This window comes from Cynocephalus volans, chromosome 6 (genome assembly GCF_027409185.1).
Source record: "Cynocephalus volans isolate mCynVol1 chromosome 6, mCynVol1.pri, whole genome shotgun sequence".
Classification (NCBI taxonomy): domain Eukaryota; kingdom Metazoa; phylum Chordata; class Mammalia; order Dermoptera; family Cynocephalidae; genus Cynocephalus; species Cynocephalus volans.
In genome coordinates, this window is record NC_084465.1 from 113606869 (window position 1) to 113628128 (window position 21260).

Genomic DNA, 21260 nt, shown 5'->3' on the forward strand with positions numbered 1-21260 from the left:
TGGTGGCAGAGCTTAAAGAGTGACATCTGTGGAAGTTGGAGGATCAGGAAGGTCTTGTACATCCCCTTCAAGGAGAGGGGGGATTTGTGAGGAAAGATGCTTTGTGCTTTAACTCCTGGGCCTTGGTTTCCCCTGTGTAAAATGGAGATTTAATTCCCATCCCACAAAACTGCATAATAATTAATAATTAGGCCCTGCCTTGGTGGAACTTACAGTCTAGCCATAGAAAAAGGAATAAATGCAGAAATGACATACCAGCTGGTCAGGAGCCCAGAAGCAGAGGGCACAGCAGCAGTCCTGTCCTGGAGTATGGGAATGGCTTCATAAAGGACAGCAGAAGTGAGTCAGGTAGAGGTGGAGGGGTAGGCATGCTAGGCAGAGGGCACAGCATGGGCAAAGTCCTGGAGAGTGAAAGATCAGAGGTGTTTAAGTTACCAGAATTGTGATGGGGCTGGCACAGAGAATGCAAGGGGCTGATGACCAGACACTGGAGGGCCTTCAATGCCAGGCTGAAGGCAGGGACCCTGGGGAGCCTTGGAATAATTTGAAGCAGGAGAACCTGTTCTAGTATGAGTCTAGAATCATTTCTCTGAGTGCTGGTGTGGAGGCTGGAGCTCAGAGGAGGGGAGGCAAAGGCACCAAGAGGGAAGCTAGCTGGCCAACTCCTCCTAGATGGCTGGCATGGCCAGTGGTTTCTGTCTTCATTCTGAGCAAGCACCAGCTTGGCTGACTGTGTGACTGTGAGGTACCCTTTCCTACCCCTCTGGGCCTCAATGTCCCAGTCTCCTCCATGCAGCGGACATCTGAAGAAATAGTGGCTGAAGAAGGCTCTGGTTGGCAAGGATGTCCATTTCTTCCTCCTCCTTCTCCCTCCAGGACCTGATGTCCTTAGGAAGGTACCTCCTCCCTTTTCCCCTCCTCCAGTCTCATGCCAATGCCTCTAAGACATTTTCTTTTCTGGGCACTGGGGCCCAGCCACCTGTTGTCTCTAAGAAGAGAGAAGGAGCCACCCTAAACTTAGCAGCTGCCCTTTGCCTCCTGCACTGGCCTCGCCCTGCCTCAGACAGCAGCTGCTTTGCCTTATATGGTTACCCTGGGGGGTCAGGCCAGGGAGGAGCCCACTTGTTATTGGGTTCTGGGAGGGGCGGAGGACTCCACAAAGAGTAATAATGGGGGAGTGCTCAGGAAGTTAAGGTCAAATGGAAGGTGGGGAAGTTGAAGAGAAGGAGATCAGACACTGAAGGGGAGTTCACAGGATTTGGGTCTGAGGTGGGAGTGAGAAGCCTTAGAGAACTCAGAAACCAAGGAGGAACTGAGAAGTCTGACTGGAATCTCAGGATGGTGGACGCTGTATGGAAATTGGTGCCCTCTAACTCTGGGACTCAGGAGAATGGGGGTCGGAGAGTGAAGGGGGTGTTTAGAAGTGGGAAGGCTGGAGCTCATAAGGTCAGGTTTTTATGTTCATGGTCTAAGGGCAGCCTGGGCAGCTCATGAGATTGGGGTCTGGGTTCTTAGCAGAAAACAAGGAGCACAGAGAGATGTGGCAATAAGGGGAGAGGAGTTGATGAGACTGGGGTCGCGTGGGATACCGCAAAGAATAAGAACATAGATATGGGGAGTTCATGGGGAGACTGGGATCCCCACCAGAGGGATGAGGTCTGAAGAACTGGAGACTGGGTTCTGGGAAGGAGCTCAGATAGATGGGAACTGAGGAGAGAGACTCGGGGCTTGAATTTCCCTCAAGAAAAGGGAGATCCAGGGTTGGCGGGTTAGCTCAGTTAAGAGCGCAGCCGTGTAACACCAAGGTCAAGTTTCGGTTCCCGCACTGGCCAGCCGCCAAAAGGAAAAGAACAAAAAAAAAAAAAAAAAAAAGAAAAGAAAAAAGAAAAGAAATGGAGATAGGTTTCTTCTGGCTATATAGTCGCCTGGGCTTGGGGTACTAGGGTTGGTTAGGGGACAGGATTGGAGAATTAGAGACAGAGTGAAGGTCCAGAGTACTGGATCAGGAAACCGGATCTGTGGTGGGGCTCAGGGTCCCATAGAACACTAAAGTGGGGGTGCTCAGGAGATGAATGGAGAATGGGGGCCCAGAAAGGACACAGGAGGGGCAGCGCGGCTCTCTTATTGGCTAATGCACGCGGCCCCCTCTCCGCGCTGTCCTCAACTGTCACCACCTCTCGCGCTTGTCTCCGGTTGTCACCGATATCCCTGAGCTGGCACCGCCTGCTGGCAGCGTCCCTGTCCTTTCGACGCTACCATTGGCTGAGACGGCTATCTATCTTCCCCTGTTGCTAAAGTTGGGGAACGTAATCATTGGCCGACGAAGCAAATTAATCGCAAGTTCGGCCCGCCTCCCCTCAGCTGTCATTCCTTCCTGACCATCTTGAGAGACCTCAAGAATCCCTCCGGTCTTCCTACTGACTGCGGTTTCTGTCTGTCACCGCCCAAATAGACATCACTGTCTGTCAATTTGGCCTCCGCCTACTTCCCTTTTCACTGGCTCCCTACTTAACCATTCCTATGGGTCCGGGGGCCCCAGGCTCCGCCTCTTACTCGCCTTCACCTGCCTCTCTCTCTCCGCCCTTCCGCGGTCGCTCCCTCTTCAGCCATGCTTATTGGCTAGGAGGTGCAGCCTCACGCTTTTCTATTAGTTCCTTTCTTCGTCCTGCCTCCTCCTGCCCTTGCTCGCTCTCTGATTGGTCTTATAGCCCTCTGTCTTCTCCGTTTCCTCTTTCCAGGTTACCCAACCCCCGTTCGCGCCGCCAACCCCGCCCACCCTTCCAATGATTGGCAGAAGTCCAGTTCCCTCTGTCCGCTTATTCGTCCAAGTCCTCTGACGAGGCGGGAGAAAAAAGGGGCGCGATGGGACGGCCTGCGCGCAGGCGTGGAATGCCAGAAAGCTGGCCGCTTAGCCGGCTCCGCGGCGAGTGCGCAGGCGCGAGGTCGGCGGCTCGCCCCAAGCGGGAGGGAGGGGGCGGCGGCGAGAGCCTGCGAGGGGGTGAGAGGGCGCCAGGGAGACTCCGGCGAGGGGCGCCCCCCGACCCCTGCCCCGCCTCCGCGGGCCCGGCGGCTGCCCGTGTCAGCCCCGCCCCCGGTGCGCGCCGAGCCGCGCCCTTCGCCCGCTCCCCGTCCCTGGCGGGCTGCGCCGGGCGGCCTGAGGGGCGGCGCCTTCCGCGGCCTCCCCGGCGGGGGCATGTGAGGGGCGGCCCGCGGCCATGGAGACGGGCCCGGCGCCCCTGGTGGCCCCGCCGCGCCGTCACGGCGCCCCCGCGGCCCCCTCGCCGCCGCCCCGGGGTTCCCGGGCGGGGCCCGTTGTGGTGGTAGCTCCGGGACCGCCAATGACTACGGCCACTTCTGCCCCTGTCACCCTGGTGGCTCCCGGGGAGGCGCGGCCCACCTGGGTCCCCGGGACGACCCCGGTCCCGGCCGTCACGGGCAGCACGGTGGTAGTGCTGACTCTGGAGGCCTCACCCGAAGTCCCGAAGACGCAGGTCCCTCCCTGCCCAGAGCCCCCTATGCCCGCGGCAGTGGCAGGAGCCGAGATGTCGATGGCTCTGGCCCCCGAGGCAGACTCTCCGAAGACGAAGGAGGCTCAAACCTCACCTGCCCCAGGACCAGGGACCCCCACCGGGACCCTCACCAGGACCCCTTCCAGAACGGCTCCTGGGGCCCTGACCGCCAAACCCCCGCTTGCCCCCAAGCCGGGAACCACGGTGGCCTCAGGAGTGACTGCCCGGGGCTCAGCAGGACAGGTGACAAGTGGACATGGAGCTGCAACAACACCTGCATCAGCAGGACAGACTCCTGAAGACCCGTCCGGCCCTGGCACAGGCTCTCCAGGGACGGTCGAGGCTCCAGTAGCTGTTGTGACGGTGACCCCAGCTCCAGAGCCTGCTGAAAACTCTCAGGACCTGGGCTCCACGTCCAGCCTGGGACCTGGTATCTCTGGGCCTCGAGGGCAGGCCCCGGATACTCTGAGCTACTTGGACTCCGTGAGCCTCATGTCTGGAACCTTGGAGTCCTTGGCGGATGATGTGAGCTCCATGGGCTCAGACTCCGAGATAAATGGGCTGGCCCTGCGCAAGACGGACAAGTATGGCTTCCTTGGGGGCAGCCAGTACTCGGGCAGCCTGTGAGTACCCAGTGGGTTTGCCTCAGGGAAGCAGAGGTTGGGGGAGGGGGCCACGACACACCTTGCTTGAACTCTGGCAGCCCAGACTTCTCTGAGGTTCCTGGGGCTGATTAGTGGCAGCTGTCATGCCTAGAGCATCCTGAAGTTTCCGTGGCATTGGTGTGTTAGTGAGAGTTTCAGACCAGGATCAGGAGATCTGGGTTTAAGGCTAGACGTTGCCTTTGGCTCGTCATGTGCCCTTGAGCTAGTGGTTTCTCTATTTCTGTGCCTTAGTTTCCTTCTCTCTGAATGGGAAGGTTGAATGAGATGATACCTAAGGTCATCCCAGCTCCTTGATGTGAAACTCTAGCTACACATCAGCTATTCTGGAGGGTTGGTTGGGCAGGGGTTCTGGCAGAGACCCCTGTTAGGGGCAGAGTCTGGGAGGGACGCAGGTTCCTCCCCTATCCCATAGGTATAGGTCCCATGGAGTAGTGAGAAGTCTGAGTGATGGAAGGGAGACCCTGAAAGCAAGGTGTCTCTGTGAAACACAGGGGGCAGTCTTGTGTTTTCACTGAAGGAAAGCGGGTGGGGGAGGCCTCTTCCCCATTTCCTCATCTCCCCAGCCGGTCGGGCTTATTCTTTCCTAATTCCCTCCGGGGGGCCTGAGTCACTTCTCAGTGGGGGTGTGATTGCCTTTGACTTCTTCCTTCCCTCTCTCTGGATCCTGCCCATTGTTCCTATGCCCCTTTTAACCTGCTGCTCAGTTCAGCCTACGGCATCACCTGAGCTCCCAGGTGCCAGGCCCTGGGCTGAGTACTAAGGATAAAGTAATCCTTTTTAGGAGCTGATCATCTAGAGGGAAAGACATACTTAAACGGTTCATTGGTTTCCATATAATACTTTAGGTTTGGCCTAGACATCATCAAGAAGGTTTTGTGAGCACCTAGGGAAGGGATCTTTTGCCCAGACTGGGAATTTGGCTGAAGCTGATCTGAATTGTGAAGAACACGTAGGATTTAGTCACGGCTGTGCGTGTGGGGTGAGGGGAAGCCCTGTGGGAGGGTATTACAGGCAGCGTTTAAAAGCCAACAAATCAGAAAACCTTTGACTGAGCACTGACATTCACGGTTCTGTGTGGGGAAGGCAGCTAAAGTTGCATGAGGACTCAGTTTATAGATGAAGAAGCAGAGCGTTTGAGTGGATTGCCCCCCTCAGATAGTCTGGATCTGTGTGACCAGTCACTCTCTCCTCAGTACAAGTCTGTTCTAAGGAACTTGGGTTGAATTCGATTTTAGAGAGTCCCTCTTGTGTGCCAGGCATTGTGCTTGGTGTTTTTTCTTTGCTTTGTAATTTTGCCCCTTTAAAATCTATCTTCCATGCCAAAGGAATCTTCTGAGGCAAGGCTAACTGTGGCACGTGTTACCTTAAAAGCTTTTAGCAGCCACTGTCCACAGGGTAAAGTCCAAGCTCTTTGGCCTGCACAAAGCTCTGCCACCCTCTCTGGTCTTCTTTCCCACCACTCCTCACCATGCACTTTGTGCTGTGGTCCTGCCAAACTAGTTCATCCCTCCCCCTTCATATTCAGGCTGTCCTACCTGCCAGGAATGCCCTTGTTCCCCTTCTTTGCCTGCTAAGTTCTACTGGGTCCTTCATGGCTTACTTAAGATGTCCCCTCCTCCAGGGAGCCTTCCCTGAGAGCCATTGGCCACACTCCAATTAGGTACCTCTTCTGTGCATCTTTTTCATTGCATTGCTCATACCATAGTGCAGTTATCTCCCCTCTTAGACTATGACCTTCTTGAAGGTAGGAAAGATATCTTGCTCTTTCCAACCCTTAGTAGAGTTTGGAACTGACTTATGATAAAGATTAATGAGAGGGCTGACCCGTGGCTCACTTGGGAGAGTGCAGTGCTGATAACACCAAGGCCATGGGTTCGGATCCCTATATAGGGATGGCCAGTTAGCTCACTTTGGAGAGCGTGGTGCTGACAACACAAAGTCAAGGGTTAAGATCCGCTTACCGGTCATCTTTAAAAAAAAAAAATTAATGAGAGGTGCTCTCTGTTTGAGTTTCAAGAACAAAAATAAACTAATATTTTGGGCTGGCTGGTTAGCTCAGTTGGTTAGAGTGTGGTGCTGATAACACCAACGCCCAGGGTTTGATCCCTGTACTGGCTAGCTGCCCCTGCAGCCCCCCAAAAAGAAGCTAATATTTAATGAGCCACTTCTATTTAACAGTCCTTTATATACAGTTTCTCAATAGTCTTCTTATAACTTCGTTATGTAGGTGGTGGCATCCCTTTTTGTACCTGACAAAGAGCCTCAGGTTGTCACTTTCCAAGACTCCACAGCTTCTGAGGGACAAAACTGGGACTTGAGCTTAGGTCTGTCTGATTTCTAAAACCCAAGCTCGCTCTTCCATTCCACTCACCTTCTGGTACTGACTCCTACAAGCAACTGTTTCAGACTGATGGGGCCCCTTGAGTGTGAAGCTCTGACAGAACAGTGGGCAGACAGGGCAAGGAGAATTTCATTTGGGGCCGTCCCCGTGTCTCACTCGGGAGAGTGCGGCGCTGGTAAGTGCCGAGGCCGCAGGTTCCGATCCTGTATAGGGATGGCCGGTGCGCTCACTGGCTGAGCGTGGTGCATACAACACTGTGCCGAGGGTTGCGATCCCCTTGCTGGTCAAAAAAAAAAAAAAAAAAAGAATTTCATTTGTCTGGGTATCTGGGGTGATGTCAGGGAGGAGGAGGTAGAGGAAATTGCAGGTGACCAAGGGATCTCAAGAGCCTGATAGGACAAAACTCAGTTGCTTCTAAGGAGACAGAGAAGTACATTTGTTCTGTATTTTATTTTATGGATAATAATTGCTATTACTTACTGAGCCCCCTTCTATGTGTTATTTCATATAACCTCTCAACAAACCCTTTCGGGTAGATATTGTTATTCTCTCCATTTTACAAATGAGGAAATTGAAGCTTAGAAAAGTTAAGTGACTTGCCCAAGGTCACACAATGAATAAGTGGTAAAGCTAGGACTTGGATCCAAATATACTGCAAAATGTGGCTTTTAAATATTCTGTACTCTCTCTAAATTTAGATGTGTCACAGTAGGATTTGAACATGATCTCTCTATAAAGATCCAATAGAGAAGGAAGTCCTTTCAGTGTGGTGAACTAGGGCTGTGGATGGCCAAGTGGCCAGGTATCCTGGTGTTTGGTAGCTTACAAAATGTCCAGTGTCTCATTTGAGCCTGGGGAGGTGGCTTCCCCTAGCAATCCAGATTTTATACTGCTGCTACTGACCTCTTCCATGCTCCCCTATCCTGCAGAGAGAGCTCCATTCCCGTGGATGTGGCTCGGCAGCGGGAGCTCAAGTGGCTGGAGATGTTCAGTAACTGGGATAAGTGGCTGTCACGGCGTTTCCAGAAGGTTTGAGAAGGCTGAATGGTGGGCAGGGCAATGCACAAGGAGGGGGGAAGAGGGTAACCCTGTGCTCCAGGGAAGCCTAGGAAACTGATAATATCTGCCCTCTGGATCACAATGGGGATAGGTGGTAGGTGGGCCCTGCGGGGAGAAGTAGTAGCTTTAAAGGTAAACAGCCAGGCCAGGTCCAGTGGAGTCAAGCCTATGGGATGTGGGAGGAGTGTCCTAGGGAGCCTGAGGACTGCTGGGGAAAGCTTACAGGCTGTGCCAGTCCTTGAAAGCTGTCTCCTACCTGCCTCTTTAGGTGAAGCTGCGCTGCCGGAAGGGGATTCCCTCCTCCCTCAGAGCCAAGGCCTGGCAGTATCTGTCTAATAGCAAGGAACTCCTGGAGCAGAACCCGGGCAAGTTTGAGGTGCGTGCAGCTCCAGGGTGTGGGATGTGTGGCTCTGTCTGTGTGAGGGGTGTCAGTTCCCCCAGATCCTGAGATAATCCCTGCTGTCCCACTGCAGGAGCTGGAACGGGCTCCTGGGGACCCCAAGTGGCTGGATGTGATTGAGAAGGACCTGCACCGCCAGTTCCCTTTCCACGAGATGTTTGCTGCTCGAGGGGGGCATGGGTAAGGTGGCCTGGCCATGTGGGTCAGTTGGCAGACGTTTGTTGAAGGCTCCAGGTGGATATGGGCTTGGTTGAAAGCAGTTTTTGCCCTCCAGGACTTCTAGAAGAATGATCCTTAATAGGTTGAGTGTCAAACTATGTCAAAGGATTTGTCCCAAGAGGGAGACTCAACTCTGGTATTGTGTGTGTTTGGGGGCCCCATCGGGGCTCATTGAAGAGGTCGTTTTTGAGCTGAGTTTTATCTTTTTGCTTTTGTTTTTTTTTGGCAGCTGGCCCGTATGGGGGATCCAAACCCTTGACCTTCATGTTATAACACCGTGCTATGTCCAACTAAGCTAACAGGCCAGCAGTGCTGGGTTTTAAAGGATAGATGGGAGCTAGAGCAGGGGGTAGGGTTTTCCTTTCTGGGGCATTATGTAAGCCGTGTCTGGGCAGTGGGGTTGGGTAGAGCTAAGGCTGGAAAAGAGGTTTTGGGCCCGATCACTGAGGGCCCTTAAACACTGTGCAAGTCACTTGGATTTTTCTTCTGTAGGCCAAACTTCCTCAAGATGTGGTATATAGTATTTACCGCTCCCTAGTAGTATGCAAGATGATTTTAGGTGACTCTCAGATGGACATTTTTTCTCAGTAAGTTTATCCTTTAACAAATATTTGTTGAGCACCCGCTACCTGCCAGGCACTGTTCTAGTCACAGATAACAGCAGTGAAAAAGAAACAAAAACTTCTGCCCTCTGTGGGGTTTATTATATTTTGGTGGGAATGACAGTAAATCAGATAAAAAAGGAAAGTATGTTGTATGTGAAATGGTATTAAGTATCAAAGAGGAGTTTCTTGTCTTGTTTTGTTTTTTGGCGGCTGCCTGGTATGGGGATCACAACCCTTGACCTTGATGTTATCAACACCACGCTGTAACTGACTGAGCTAACAGGCCAGCTCAAAAGAGGAGTTTAAAGCAAGAAAGGGGAATAGGAAATGTAAGTGAAGATGGGCTTACAAGTGATCTGATCTGAATTAGGTTTTAAAAGGATCATTCCAGCTGCTGTGTTAAGATGAGACTATAGGGAGACAAGGGCAGAAACAGAGCAGTTAGGAGACTTTTTCTGTAATCTAGGAGAGCGATGATGGTAGGTAGACCAGGATAGTAGCACTGGAAGTATGGGGCGAATGGTTAGATTCTGGATATATTTTGAAGATAGAGTCAAAAGGATTTGGTAATAGGTTAGATGTGAAGTGAGACAGAGGAGTTAAGGGTGATGCCTAAGGTGTTTGGCCTGAGAAACTAGAAGAATGGAGTTGTTATTTACTGATACAGATGGGGAAAACTGGGGGAAACAGACTTGTGGGATATATCAGGAGCTCAGTTTTGGAATGTAGAGTTTAAAATGCTTATTGGAGATGTATGTTGGGTATACGATATATACAAGTGTAGTTTTCAGCAGAGAAGTTTAAACTGGAAATAAATTGGAAATCGAGAGTTGTCAATTTATAGAGGGACTAAATATCACCCATGGGACTGGATGAGATCACCAAGGCAGCATGTAGACACAAAAGGAAAATATCGAAGGATTGAGCCCTGCAGCTCCAACATGTTGAGAATGGGAAAGTGAGCAAGAATCAGTAAAGGAGACTGGAGTGAGAAACTAGAGAGGTAGGAGGAAAACCAGAAGTGTGATTTCTGCAAACAGAATGAAGAGGGGTTTCAAGGATCAGCTGTGTGAAATGCTGTGGGTAAAGTAAAGTTAAGCCTAAATTGACCTCTGGACTAAACAGCGTGGAGGTCATTAGTGACCTTGATAAAAGCAGTTTTGTGTGGAGCAGTGGGTAGAAGCCTGACTGGAGAAAGGGGTCAAGGAAATTGAAGACAGCGTGTATACTCTGGAAGAGTTTTGCCAAATAGGTAAAGAAACGGTGTGGTATTTGTAAAAGAAAGTGAAGTCAAGGGACTTTTTTAAGTTAGAAGGAATAAGAGTATGTTGGTATGCTGATGGAAATGTTCAAGTAGAGAGAGAAAAATTGGTGTTGCAGGAGAGATGAGAGGGTTGCTGGAGTGATGGCCAGTATAGGCGAGAGGGGATAGGATCCAGGTCCAAGTGGAAAGGCTGTGCTTGGCCAGGATCACAGACAGTTCACTCATAGCAACAGGGAGAAGGCAGGGACACAGAGCAGGCAGGTGGGTGGATGTAGCATGGGAGCTTGTGGAAGTTACATGTTTATTTTAATATGTATTAGGTAAAATAACTAGCATATCAAACCTGTCATTTCATGGCTGCTTTTGCAAAATGAAGAAAAAATTTTAAGTAAATAATAGTAGGAGTGGTATGCAGATAGAACACAAATGAAGAACACACTTGAAGGACTGGCTTTTGGGAAAAGCTGTTATAGGCAGTGGTCAGGAGTATGTGTGAATGGAGGCAGGGAGAGGATCTGAGGGATCACTACTTTTTTCTGGGCAAGAGATGGGAGGTCTAAACTGTGAGTTGGCCATAGTGGTGAAGATAGGGAGCAGACATGAAGGGATTCAGGATGTAATGTTGCTTGGACTTGGTGATTAGCTGTGGGGCGGAGAGGAACGCTGTCTTTTCTGATGTGGGGCTGAGTGAAGTCCCAGATGTGGCAAAGGGGCACCCTTAAGGAAGGGGAGCGGGTCTAGGGCAGGGATGTTATTCTTCTGGATGCATAGACATGAGAAAGGTCTGAGGCACAGCTGACTTCCAGGCCTTTACCAAGAGCCAGGACCCATTGGACATGCTGGGGAGAACTGATGAGAACCAGTGAGATAAGGCCAGCCCTCCCCGGGAGAGCTCCTGCTCTGGGTGATACACACATTTGGACAGTGCTAGAGGAGGGCTGATGCTATGGGTGTTGTAAGCTTCCTGGAGAAAATGACCTTGAAAGTCTATGAGATGGTGGCAGATAGAGGGTGAGAGCACAGCCTCCTGTGCTGGGGAACGGTAGGGAGCAGGAGGGTGGGGGGCAGCCAAGGGTGGAAGGCTGGAGCCTGTAACGCTCTGATTGTGGGCTAAACCTTTGCATAAGCTTGCAAGGCAGGATGGGAAGGTGGATACAGCAGTGTGGTGGTGAAGCTCTGAGGTGACTCTGGAATGGATGTAGGAGGGGTCTGGGCTGCGGTTGTTGGGAAGAAGGTTTGGTTTGAGGCAGAGAGCTCCCAGTGGCTGTGAATGCCCTCATGGTCTTCTGCATTCTCCACAGGCAGCAGGACCTGTACCGAATCCTGAAGGCGTATACCATCTACCGGCCTGATGAAGGCTACTGCCAGGCCCAGGCCCCGGTGGCTGCGGTGCTGCTCATGCACATGCCTGCTGAGGTCAGCACATGTGGTCCTGGTCGGGGAGGCGGTGGGAGGATCTTGGCCTGAAGTGGTCATGGGGAACTCCCTGCTTCTCAGGCCCCACCCCGCCTCCTTGTTCTTGCCCTTCACAGCAAGCCTTTTGGTGCTTGGTGCAGATCTGCGACAAGTACCTCCCAGGTTACTACAGTGCAGGGTTGGTGAGTGTCTGGAGGCTGGGTGCATCCAGGGCTGGGACTTTTCCCCAAGGCTACAGGGAGATCCTTGCCCTGACCCACCGTGGCCCTTCTCTCCCTTTCCTCTGGGCCTCTTCCCACTAAGATGAAGATTCCCCTGTCAGGGCCGGTTCTACTCTGAGGGGCCACCATAGGCTGGGCCCTGTTCTCATGGCTTGTCCCACCCCCAGGAGGCCATTCAGCTGGATGGAGAAATCTTTTTTGCGCTTTTGCGCCGGGCCTCCCCACTGGCACATCGGCACCTGCGGCGGCAGCGCATCGACCCCGTGCTCTACATGACAGAGTGGTTCATGTGCATCTTTGCCCGCACCCTTCCCTGGGCTTCAGTGCTGCGCGTCTGGGATATGTTTTTCTGTGAAGGTATTTCTGTGGCCACCCAGGCCAGGAGGGGGCTGGGCTCTCCATTGTGGCTGCCGAGGGTCCTGTCACGTTTCTGGTGGTCCGTGGACAAAGGGTACTTTTTGGCCGAGGCTTCATTGTAAGCAGCCTGGAGGTGGAGAAATAGCCTGATCTTGGCTTTGCAACCAACCTAGAGCCTGCTCTCCTTCCCAGGAACCTGAGACCCATAGCAACTCATTTCCCTTCTTGGGGCCTCAGTTTTCTCACCTGTAAGGGTGGCAGTATTTGGGGATGGGGGCTGAGTCCCTCCTAAATGGGCCAGGCTGAGGTCCTAGGCCCATTTCCCCCATGCTCTCTCCTCTCTAACCTTGCAGGCGTTAAGATCATCTTCCGTGTGGCCCTGGTGCTGCTGCGACACACGCTGGGCTCAGTGGAGAAGGTGCGCTCCTGCCAAGGCATGTATGAAACCATGGAGCAGCTGCGCAACTTACCCCAACAGTGCATGCAGGAGGACTTCCTGGTGCATGAGGTAGGCCTTGGGACTCAGCACACCCCTGTCTGCTCCAGTCCATCCCCACCCTCCTCTTCATGCTGGTATCCATTTTCTCTCCTTCTAGGTGACCAATCTCCCTGTGACAGAAGCACTGATTGAGCGGGAGAATGCAGCCCAGCTCAAAAAGTGGCGTGAAACCCGGGGGGAGCTGCAGTATCGGCCCTCACGACGACTGCATGGCTCCCGGGCCATCCACGAGGAGCGCCGGCGGCAGCAGCCCCCCTTGGGCCCCTCGTCCAGCCTCCTCAGCCTTTCTGGCCTCAAGAGCAGAGGCTCCCGGGCAGCTGGAGGGGCCCCCTCCCCGCCCCCTCCTGCCCGCAGAGCCAGTGCTGGGCCTGCCCCAGGGCCTGTGGTTACTGCTGAGGGACTGCATCCATCCCTTCCCTCACCGACTGGTAGCAGCACCCCCTTGGCTCCCAGCAAGGAGACCCGGAGGCAGGAGAAGGAGCGGCAGAAACAGGAAAAGGAACGGGAGAAGGAGCGGCAGAAACAGGAGAAAGAGCGGGAGAAGCAGGAGAAGGAGCGGCAGAAGTGGGAAAAAGAGCAGGAGAGAGAACAGCAGAAACAGGAGAAGGAGCGGCAGAAGCAGGAGAAGGAGCAGCAGAAGCAGAAGGAGCAGCAAAAGCAGGAGAAGGAGCGGCAGAAGCAGGAGAAGAAGGGCCAAGGCCGGAAGCTCTCGTTGCGTCGAAAGGCAGATGGACCCCCAGCACCCCAGGATGGCGGGGACAGGCCCTCAGCAGCTGAGGCCCGGCAGGACGCTTACTTCTGACCTCTGCCCTGGGGCTGGACCGCATTGCCCCCCTTTTTCCCTCAACCAAGAGCAGACCTGGCTTAGGGTGCTGCCCCCAGTCCCCTAGCAGATGGTCCCTCTTTCTGAGGAAAGTGGCTTGATTCCCAGTCTCCTCGCCAGCTGCTGCTCCCTTCATAGCCAGGACAGCCACAGTGTATGGGGCAGCTGTATTCCCCGGGGCAGCCATGAACACATTTGGGCCCTCTCACCTCCAGTCAGGCCCAGCTGGGGTCTCTGTCACTCCTGCCCCAATTCCCTCTGGGGTCTCCTCCCAGGTGCTGTCCTGATTGGCCTCTTGTCACCACAGGGTGGCTCTTGGCAATGGGAGTCGCAGTTTTCAGATTCTTACACTCCCTTTCCTTCCCCATGAGGTGGAGGTGAGTTCCTTTTCCCTTCCTCAGCCCTGCCTGTGTCCCTCATTTCCAGGCTGGGGGCCACAGCTCTCCTTGCTCTACTTCTGGACATCTCTGTGTAGTAATTATGTACAAGGACTGGGTTGGCCCCAGGGTGGGGTGCTTGCTCTGTCTTCTGTCCTTTGGTTCTCCTTCCGTAATGCTCCTGCACTTGGGTTTATTTAAGGGGACATGCACTGGAATGGGAACTGTCCCCCACTTCCTCTCCCACCACCCTGCTGCTCTCCCTCTACCTTCCCCCCTTGCTCTTTCTTCTCAGGCCTCCCCTGCCTTGTCTCACCAGGACCCCACTTTTCACCTTGTTTGCTTCCAACCCTCAGCCCCTATCTGAGTAAGGGTTTTCCCTTGAGCTCCAGGGGGTGGAACCCAATGTTTACATTCTCTTCTGTCTCTGTCCCCACCCCATGTGGCGCTTTGAGGAACCGGAAAAGAACCTGCTGTTGTACCTGTGCCTGTCTTCTGCCTTGTTATTTGATGAGGGGATTTGAAATAAGGACTAGGGAGGGAGGGGGAGAGCCAGGACCTCCTGGGTCTCTACTGAAGCAGTCTGCTGATCTTGGCAGGTAGGTACCTCTTGGCCTTTGGTCCATCTGAGTCACACATCAATACTGGTTGAGCTCCTGCTCTAGCTTTGCTTGGGATCTGCTGCCTCCATTGTCATTGGCCTCCTGGAGTCCTCCACACAGCACCAGCAGCACCTGGATCGCCTTCCCAAAGTGTTCATGCAGCTTCTGGAAGCCTGAAGGGGGACTAAGAGTGGCTAGAAAGCCACAGTCTTCTGGGGGTGAGCTGGGCTCTTGTCCAGCTTCCTGGCACAGCTCCTGGTACTGGACCTGCAGGGGGGACAGCAGCAGAGCCAGCCGCCTCCAGCTACCCCAGCCAGTGCCCACAGCCAAGCCTCCAGCTGTTCCTGGTTTTCTGCAGCCAGCTTGTAGGCCTGCCCACCTGTGCCCTCCACCCTGTCGGTCAGGATGGTAGAGGCATAGGGATTGGTTGCCTTAAGGCGTGGCTCCGCCTAGCAGGATGAGGCCCAGGGGTGTGTGGTCTGCCTGGTGTTCCAGGTAGAAGGGGTTTCCCCAGAGGATGAACCAGTGGTGCTGGTAGCTGGTGTTTCAGGCACCCTTCTTTAGCAAGATGCCCTCACTGGGGCCTGTGTCCTGAACCCATGAAAGAAACTGAGCACAGACTTTTTGTGCAGTTTCATGGTGATCCAATATGGGGGGAATCCCTGGGGGAGAGAGGAAGAGTGACCCATCTGGTTGCCTGGGAGTAGCCCCATGCCGCCCTTTTCTGGCCCCAACAGGCTCCTCCTGGGTGGTCTTGGCTTAGGAGTATTCAGGCTCTGAGTGTTGTCTAGAGCTAAAGGGTCCCCACAACACAGGGACTGACCTCTCTCACCTCCCGACCCCTCCTTTGCTTGGGTCAGATTGCATCACCTGGGCTGGGGGTCGCTGGGCCCCGTTTGCTAAAGCGGTGGAGGGGGGGGTTCATCCTGCAGCTGTGGTTCAAGAGAGCCACTGTTACCCTTTTTCAGGCCTACCTGAGAGCAGGGCACAAGCGGCTTCTGGCCTGAGTACCGGACACAGGTGCCAATGCCACCTTTTCCGTGATGGCTCTCCTATCTCAGAAACCAGGAACCAGCCAAGGGGGTAGGCCTGGGGCAAAAGACTTCCCCTGGGTCCTAAAGGGAACTGGGTTCTGAAAGTGCCCCAAGAGCGTCAGGGGACCCAGGCGGGCCATCAGGAGACCCGGGCTTCCCCTAGGGGAGAAGAAAAGCCCACACCTGTCAGACCAGGGTAGGGCTGACAACTGGACAATAGGAGTGGGAAGGCTGGACTTCTATGAGATGGTGAGGGGCGCAGAGTCCTTGACTAGTCCTAGAGGAAGGGTGACTGGAACCCTGGAAAGAGAAACGGGGGTATGAACCCACTGGCGCTGCTTGGACTTTGCCCTTCCATCCTGATCTTGAGCGCCCCTTTAAGTAGAGTACGATCCACCTCCTCCCCGGAGCCTCCGCTGCTGTGTGCGGGACTCGAAAGCACCTCAGGCCATCCCTCTCGGGCGATTACTGGCTAGGCGTTCCTACGTCCCTTCTTACGGCATTGTAGCCCCAAGCGGCTAACGTCACTTCTGGCCGGGAGGGAGTAGGAGTGCCTTCCCTCGCTCACCGCGAACTTCCGCCCGCTCTTCCAGTTAGTCCTCTAACCGGAGTGAAGCTACTTCCGGTCTCTCTTGGCGCCTTCCGCAGCCCGCTTCCGGGTTATGGCGGCAGGTGCCCCGGATGTAGCCCTGGAGAAACCATCTCTGCTTTTCTTCTCCTCACTCCGTGGATCCTCAGGTGATCGGGTGCGACTGTCAAATCCCTGTGGCTCTGCCACCTCTCTAGTTTGTACACACAGCCCGGGACAGTTGGAGGTCACCAGGTGGAATTGGGAGTTCGGCTGAGGGGAGGTGGGGGATTGGCCTGGGCTCCAGGTCCTGTGTCCGCCCAGGCCCGCTGGCTTCGAGGGAGCTGGGGGTTGGGGAGCGGTTGTCAGCCATCCGAGCCCCGTCGCGCCGACTGCGGGAGCCGGATGTGGGGTGATCACGTGGGGAAGCCTGTCTTTTTTTCGTCCAGGGTGGTGTTACCCATAGGGTCACCTGAGAGATCTTCCGCGGGTCCGCCCCTCCGTTTCCCCCCCATTAATTCTCTAGGATGCCGAACTAAGTCCTGCGGACCTCCTGGCTGCTAGCTCCTTTTCCAGCCCCTGATTTATGCTCCCTCCCCTCCCAAACTGGCACATATCAGGAAAAATGTTTGTTGTACGGGGGCCTCTTGCGGGGAGTTCCCTTCTCACCCAGTTTCCGTACTCTGCATCCTTTTCTTCAGCTCAGCTTGAGGAGGGTCCCTCTGTCCCATCATGCCAAAGAGGAAAGTGACCTTCCAAGGCGTGGGAGATGAAGTTGATGAGGACGAATTCAGTGTCCCCAAGAAGAAGGTGAGAGATTGTGTTCTGGGGAGGAGCGAGTGAGAGAGGAGCTAGAAGCCTGAAGAGGAAGAAAGCTGGGGGGACAAAGAAGGGGTGTTTTTCGGGTTCTTTGAGGAATGAGTTTGGTGGAGGATTTTAAGTTTGGGTACAGATTCTGGAGTGTTTGGGAAAGTAGGCAGTAATTTGCATTTCTCAACTTGCTGCTCGTGTTCACAGCTGGTGGACCCTGTGGCTGGGGCAGGGGGTCCTGGGAGCCGTTTCAAAGGCAAACACTCTTTGGACAGCGATGAGGAGGATGATGATGAGGAGGGATCCAGCAAATATGACATCCTGGCTTCAGAGGATGTAGAAGGTGAACTATACCCAAGAATTGACTCTGCTGGGGGGACAAGTAGGGGCTTCTGGAGATATGGAGCAAGGGAGGCTCCTGTCTCTTTTTTTCATACCTAGCATGGAGCAACTGTGTCTTTGATAAAGGTCAGGAAGCAGCCACACTTCCCAGCGAGGGGGATGTGCGGATCACACCCTTCAACCTACAGGAAGAGATGGAGGAAGGCCACTTTGATGCTGATGGCAACTACTTTCTGAACCGGGATGCTCAGATCCGAGACAGCTGGCTGGACAACATTGACTGGGTGCGGCCCAGGGACTAGCATGGCTGGGGCCTGGGAGTGGCACAAGGGCTTGGGCCTGGGCCCCTGTGGCAGTTTGTAGGAAGTAACTCCCCTAATTTCCCGTTATAGGTGAAGATTAGGGAGCGGCCACCTGATCAACGCCAGGCCTCAGACTCAGAGGAAGAGGACAGCCTGGGCCAGACACCAATGAGTGCCCAAGCCCTTCTGGAGGGACTTCTGGAACTGCTGTTGCCCAGAGAGACAGTAGCTGGGGCACTGAGGCGTTTGGGAGCCCGAGGAGGAAGCAAAGGGGCCAACAAGGGGACTGGGCGGCCCAGTTCCCCCCAGCGCCTGGACCGGCTCTGCGGGTTGGCTGACCAGATGGTGGCCCGGGGCAACCTTGGCGTATACCAGGAAACGAGGGAACGGTTGGCCATGCGCCTGAAGGGGTTGGGGTGCCAGACCCAGGGACCCCCTGATCCCACGCCCCCACCCTCCCTGGACATGTTTGCTGAGGAAGTGGCAGAGGAGGAGCTGGAGACCCCAACCCCTACCCAGAGAGGAGGTGAGCTTAGAAGGCAGGAGAGGGGCACTGTGGGCAGGAGGCCGGGCACTTGAGACCCACGTGGCTTTGCCCATTATTTCAGAAGCAGAATCGCAAGGAGATGGTCTGGTGGACGTGATGTGGGAGTATAAGTGGGAGAACACAGGGGATGCTGAGCTATATGGGCCCTTCACCAGCACCCAGATGCAGGTAAGCCCCTTTCTCTTCGTTCTGCCTTGTCCCTCCCTACCCAACATTGCTATCGGTCCTAACCTAGTTCTGCTTTCTTTTCCTGCAGACCTGGGTGAGTGAAGGCTACTTCCCAGATGGTGTTTACTGCCGGAAGCTGGACCCCCCAGGTGGTCAGTTCTACAACTCCAAACGCATTGACTTTGACCTCTACACCTGAGACTGAGGGCCCAGTTTGGTGATCCCTTCTTTCCTGGACTTTGTGGAGGAGGTCCCCCTTTCTCAGGCAGTGAGGATATTGGAGGCCACTTTTCAGTTAATGTCCCTTTCCCAATAAAAGCCTTTAGTTGTATAATAGGGCCTTGGCTGTGCTGGTGGCCAGAAGCCAGGGGCCTTCACAGCCCCTTTTGACTTGCCTTGCTCCTTGAGGGTTTCATCCCATGAAGTTCCTTCGTGGGAGTTTCTCTCTGGTGTCTTGAGCCACCTCAGCCTTATTTACTGTGCTTAGAGGCAGAGTATGGGCTTGTTGGGTGTCCTGTGGCCTCCCCCCTGGAGTCTGTGTGCCATGTAAAAATCCTTCTACTCACACATTATTCTCCAGTCTTCTCTGGAGGTTTTTGTTTTGCTGTTCTTAGGTTTTTGGCTTTAAGGACTTCAGATTCTCTGTCCTTGCAGCCACCAGGGCATAGAGCCCCAGAAGTGGAGATTTTAAGCCTGGAAGTGTTAGGACATCTGGAAGGCTTTGGGACCCTGTTTGCGTGAGAAGGAAGCCTCATACTCACTGGCTCCCCACCCTCTCAAGCTCCCTGGACATCAGACAGAAGTGGGATGCCTGTTTTAAGATCATCCAAAGTCCCTACAATTCTGAGAGCCAGTATCTTCCCTAATCTGGCTCCTCCTCTATCCCTTGCCATGGTCCCCGCAGCCCTTAGGTGAAGTGCAAACTCAATGTAGGCATGCGTAGGGTCCTTCAAGGCTACCTGGGCCAACCATGCATTGTATGGGTACAGAGAGGGGCAGTGACTCACCGGAGGTGACACAGTGAATCAGAGAGCTGGCCCAGACACAGTGGGCTTCTTTCCCAGATCTTGGCACAAAGTCTTTTCTGCCAGGCCCTTTGAGGCCCTGTAGCTCTCATTTCCCACTGTGCGCCTGGCAGGGCTGGTGCCTTGAGGAAACTGAGGTACGTGGGCGGGTCTCCTTCCAGGAATCCAGAGTCTGGTGGAGGGGACATGGAGACAGTTATATTTCTGTAGTCTGGACCTAGCACCCTCCACCCCCACCAGTGCTGCCTTATGCTGCTCCTTAGACTGATTTCTTACACTTTCCCACCTTAGCTTCCTGTTGGAATCTCCTGGGAGCTGTAAAATCCTCCTCCTTAGAGATTCTCATTGAGTTGGTCTAGGTTGCAGCCTGGGCTTTGGTCTTTTAGAAGCTCCCCAGGTGTTGGCAGTGTGTAGCCAGGTTGAGACCCCATGACTGAGGTACACCCGGGGACAGAGGCCAGTCCTGGACCCTGTGGTGGTGGCAGAGCTGAGCACGTGTGTGGCCAAATCAGTTACATTAGTTATAGGGGGTCTGAGCACCACAGCCGCAGGACACATGGGAGCCCCAGGGCAGAAGGAGCCAGGGTAGGAACTAGGGAAAGATAGGGGGCCCAGCCAGGTGGGGGTACTTGATCTTCTGGCAATGCCCACTCTAGTGCCAGCCCAGACTGGAATTTTGTTGCCTCCAAGAAGCCATCAATGGTAAGATACCTTACCTTACATGTCTCTAAGAAAGAAAACCCCCTGCCAAGTACAGTTGCAAAATTGATTAAAAGATGCATCTTGATTTCAGAAATGTTCACACATGAAAAGCAGGGGTCTTAGGACCAGTGAGATACAGTGTTCACTTTTATATCCCCTTGTATCTCTGGGAGTGCTTAGTATTCAGTGAGTGGATGGACGCAAGGGTAGTTCCCCCAGGATGTGCTACAGGCACCTCAGACTGAGCCCACCCAAAGCTGACCTCCCCTCCGCTCAGCCTCCTCCTGAGTTCACCTCACTGGTGCCACCCTGTGGTGGGAAGAGTATTGGCTCCCAAAGATGTCCACATCCTGAACCCCAGAAGCTGTTAAGCTTACCTTACGTGGCAAAAGGAACTTTGCAGGTGGGATTAAGTAAGATTTTGAGATGAGATTACCCTGAATTGTTGAGGTGGGCCCAGTGGGATCACAAGGGCCCTTGAAGTGAAAGGGAGTCGGGAGGGTCACACTGCTGGCTGTGAAGACAGGAAAGGGCATGTGCCAAGGGTGTGGGTGGCCTGGGGAAGCTAGAAAGTTTCCTCCCCAGAGCCTTGCAGAGAGATGCAGCCCTGCTGATGTGACTTTAGCCCAGTAAAAACCATTTTGGACTTCTGACCTTTAGATCTGTAAGATAATAAATTTGTGTGGTTTTAAGCCCCTAAATTTGTGGTAATTTGTTATAGCAGCAACAGGAAATATTTAATACACACCCATCCAGCTGAATGCCTCTCCCCTTGTGAACCACCAGTAGTGCCTCATTTTCCCTCCCTGTGGCCATGTCCCTGTCTCCCGCCTGTTTCAAGCCCCTGTCAGCACTTCGGAGGGAAATAACCTATTTCCAGGGTGGTCTTTAGAGCACATCTGAACACATACCACTCCTCTGCTTAAAAAAAAAAAATGTATATAGTTTATAACTAATTATAGATTATTTTTATTTGAGTAAGCTTTTAATATTTTAGAATAGTTTTATAGATTTCAGGAAATTTACAAAGATAGTGCAGAGTTCATCCAGTTTCCTCTATTGTTAACATCTTATAGTGAAATATTTGTCACATCTAATGAACTATTTTTTTAACAGCTCTAATGAAATATAACCCACCCATTTAAAGTGTATACTTCAAAAAGTTCACAATTCTTTGGTCTTTAGTATATTCACAGGGTTGTGCAACCATCACCACAATTTAATTTTAGAAACTTTTTTCGACCATAAAAGAAACCTGACCCATTGGCAGTCCTTCTTACTACTCCCTGCCCCCCTTCCCCTCCAGCTCTGCAACCACTAATCCACTTCCTGTCTCTAGTTGCCTATTCTGGGCATTTCAGATAAATGGAGTAATCCAAATGTGGTCTTTCATGTCTGGCTTCCC

At 53.4% G+C, this 21260-nt stretch overlaps 2 protein-coding genes across 7 annotated transcripts; both read left to right on the top strand.

Annotated features, from left to right (window-relative positions):
• Nucleotides 1-2957: 2957 nt before the first annotated feature.
• Nucleotides 2958-14241, top strand: TBC1D10B (TBC1 domain family member 10B). 3 transcript variants are annotated; one of them, XM_063100575.1, is made up of 9 exons: nucleotides 2958-4132; nucleotides 7445-7544; nucleotides 7843-7950; nucleotides 8048-8154; nucleotides 11364-11478; nucleotides 11595-11660; nucleotides 11867-12056; nucleotides 12410-12564; nucleotides 12653-14241. In XM_063100575.1, the coding sequence occupies exons 1-9, from the start codon at nucleotides 3216-3218 to the stop codon at nucleotides 13355-13357; spliced, it is 2463 nt and encodes an 820-aa protein (XP_062956645.1). In that variant the 5' UTR covers nucleotides 2958-3215; the 3' UTR covers nucleotides 13358-14241. The 3 variants fall into 3 exon arrangements, with proteins under 3 accessions (XP_062956645.1, XP_062956646.1, XP_062956647.1); XM_063100576.1 differs by having other exon boundaries at nucleotides 11619-11660; XM_063100577.1 differs by lacking the exon at nucleotides 11595-11660.
• A 1809-nt stretch (nucleotides 14242-16050) lies between these two features.
• Nucleotides 16051-20556, top strand: CD2BP2 (CD2 cytoplasmic tail binding protein 2). Of its 4 annotated transcripts, none has more exons than XM_063100417.1 (7): nucleotides 16051-16129; nucleotides 16661-16769; nucleotides 16977-17112; nucleotides 17238-17395; nucleotides 17504-17939; nucleotides 18022-18128; nucleotides 18217-20556. In XM_063100417.1, exons 2-7 carry the CDS (start codon nucleotides 16692-16694, stop codon nucleotides 18325-18327), a joined length of 1026 nt encoding a protein of 341 aa, XP_062956487.1. In that variant the 5' UTR covers nucleotides 16051-16129; nucleotides 16661-16691; the 3' UTR covers nucleotides 18328-20556. The 4 variants fall into 4 exon arrangements, with proteins under 4 accessions (XP_062956487.1, XP_062956488.1, XP_062956490.1 ...); XM_063100418.1 differs by having other exon boundaries at nucleotides 16055-16137; XM_063100420.1 differs by having other exon boundaries at nucleotides 16100-16137; nucleotides 16666-16769.
• Nucleotides 20557-21260: the final 704 nt, after the last annotated feature.

Bases quoted from the DNA above. Each gene is read 5' to 3' on its own strand.
- TBC1D10B (XM_063100575.1), top strand. From the start codon at position 3,216: ATGGAGACGGGCCCGGCGCCCCTGGTGGCCCCGCCGCGCCGTCACGGC. The intron at 7,951-8,047 runs GTGCGTGCAGCT...GTCCCACTGCAG, and splicing joins AGAACCCGGGCAAGTTTGAG to GAGCTGGAACGGGCTCCTGG. The intron at 11,479-11,594 runs GTCAGCACATGT...TGCCCTTCACAG, and splicing joins TCATGCACATGCCTGCTGAG to CAAGCCTTTTGGTGCTTGGT.
- CD2BP2 (XM_063100417.1), top strand. From the start codon at position 16,692: ATGCCAAAGAGGAAAGTGACCTTCCAAGGCGTGGGAGATGAAGTTGAT. The intron at 16,770-16,976 runs GTGAGAGATTGT...TCGTGTTCACAG, and splicing joins TCAGTGTCCCCAAGAAGAAG to CTGGTGGACCCTGTGGCTGG. The intron at 18,129-18,216 runs GTAAGCCCCTTT...CTTTTCCTGCAG, and splicing joins TCACCAGCACCCAGATGCAG to ACCTGGGTGAGTGAAGGCTA.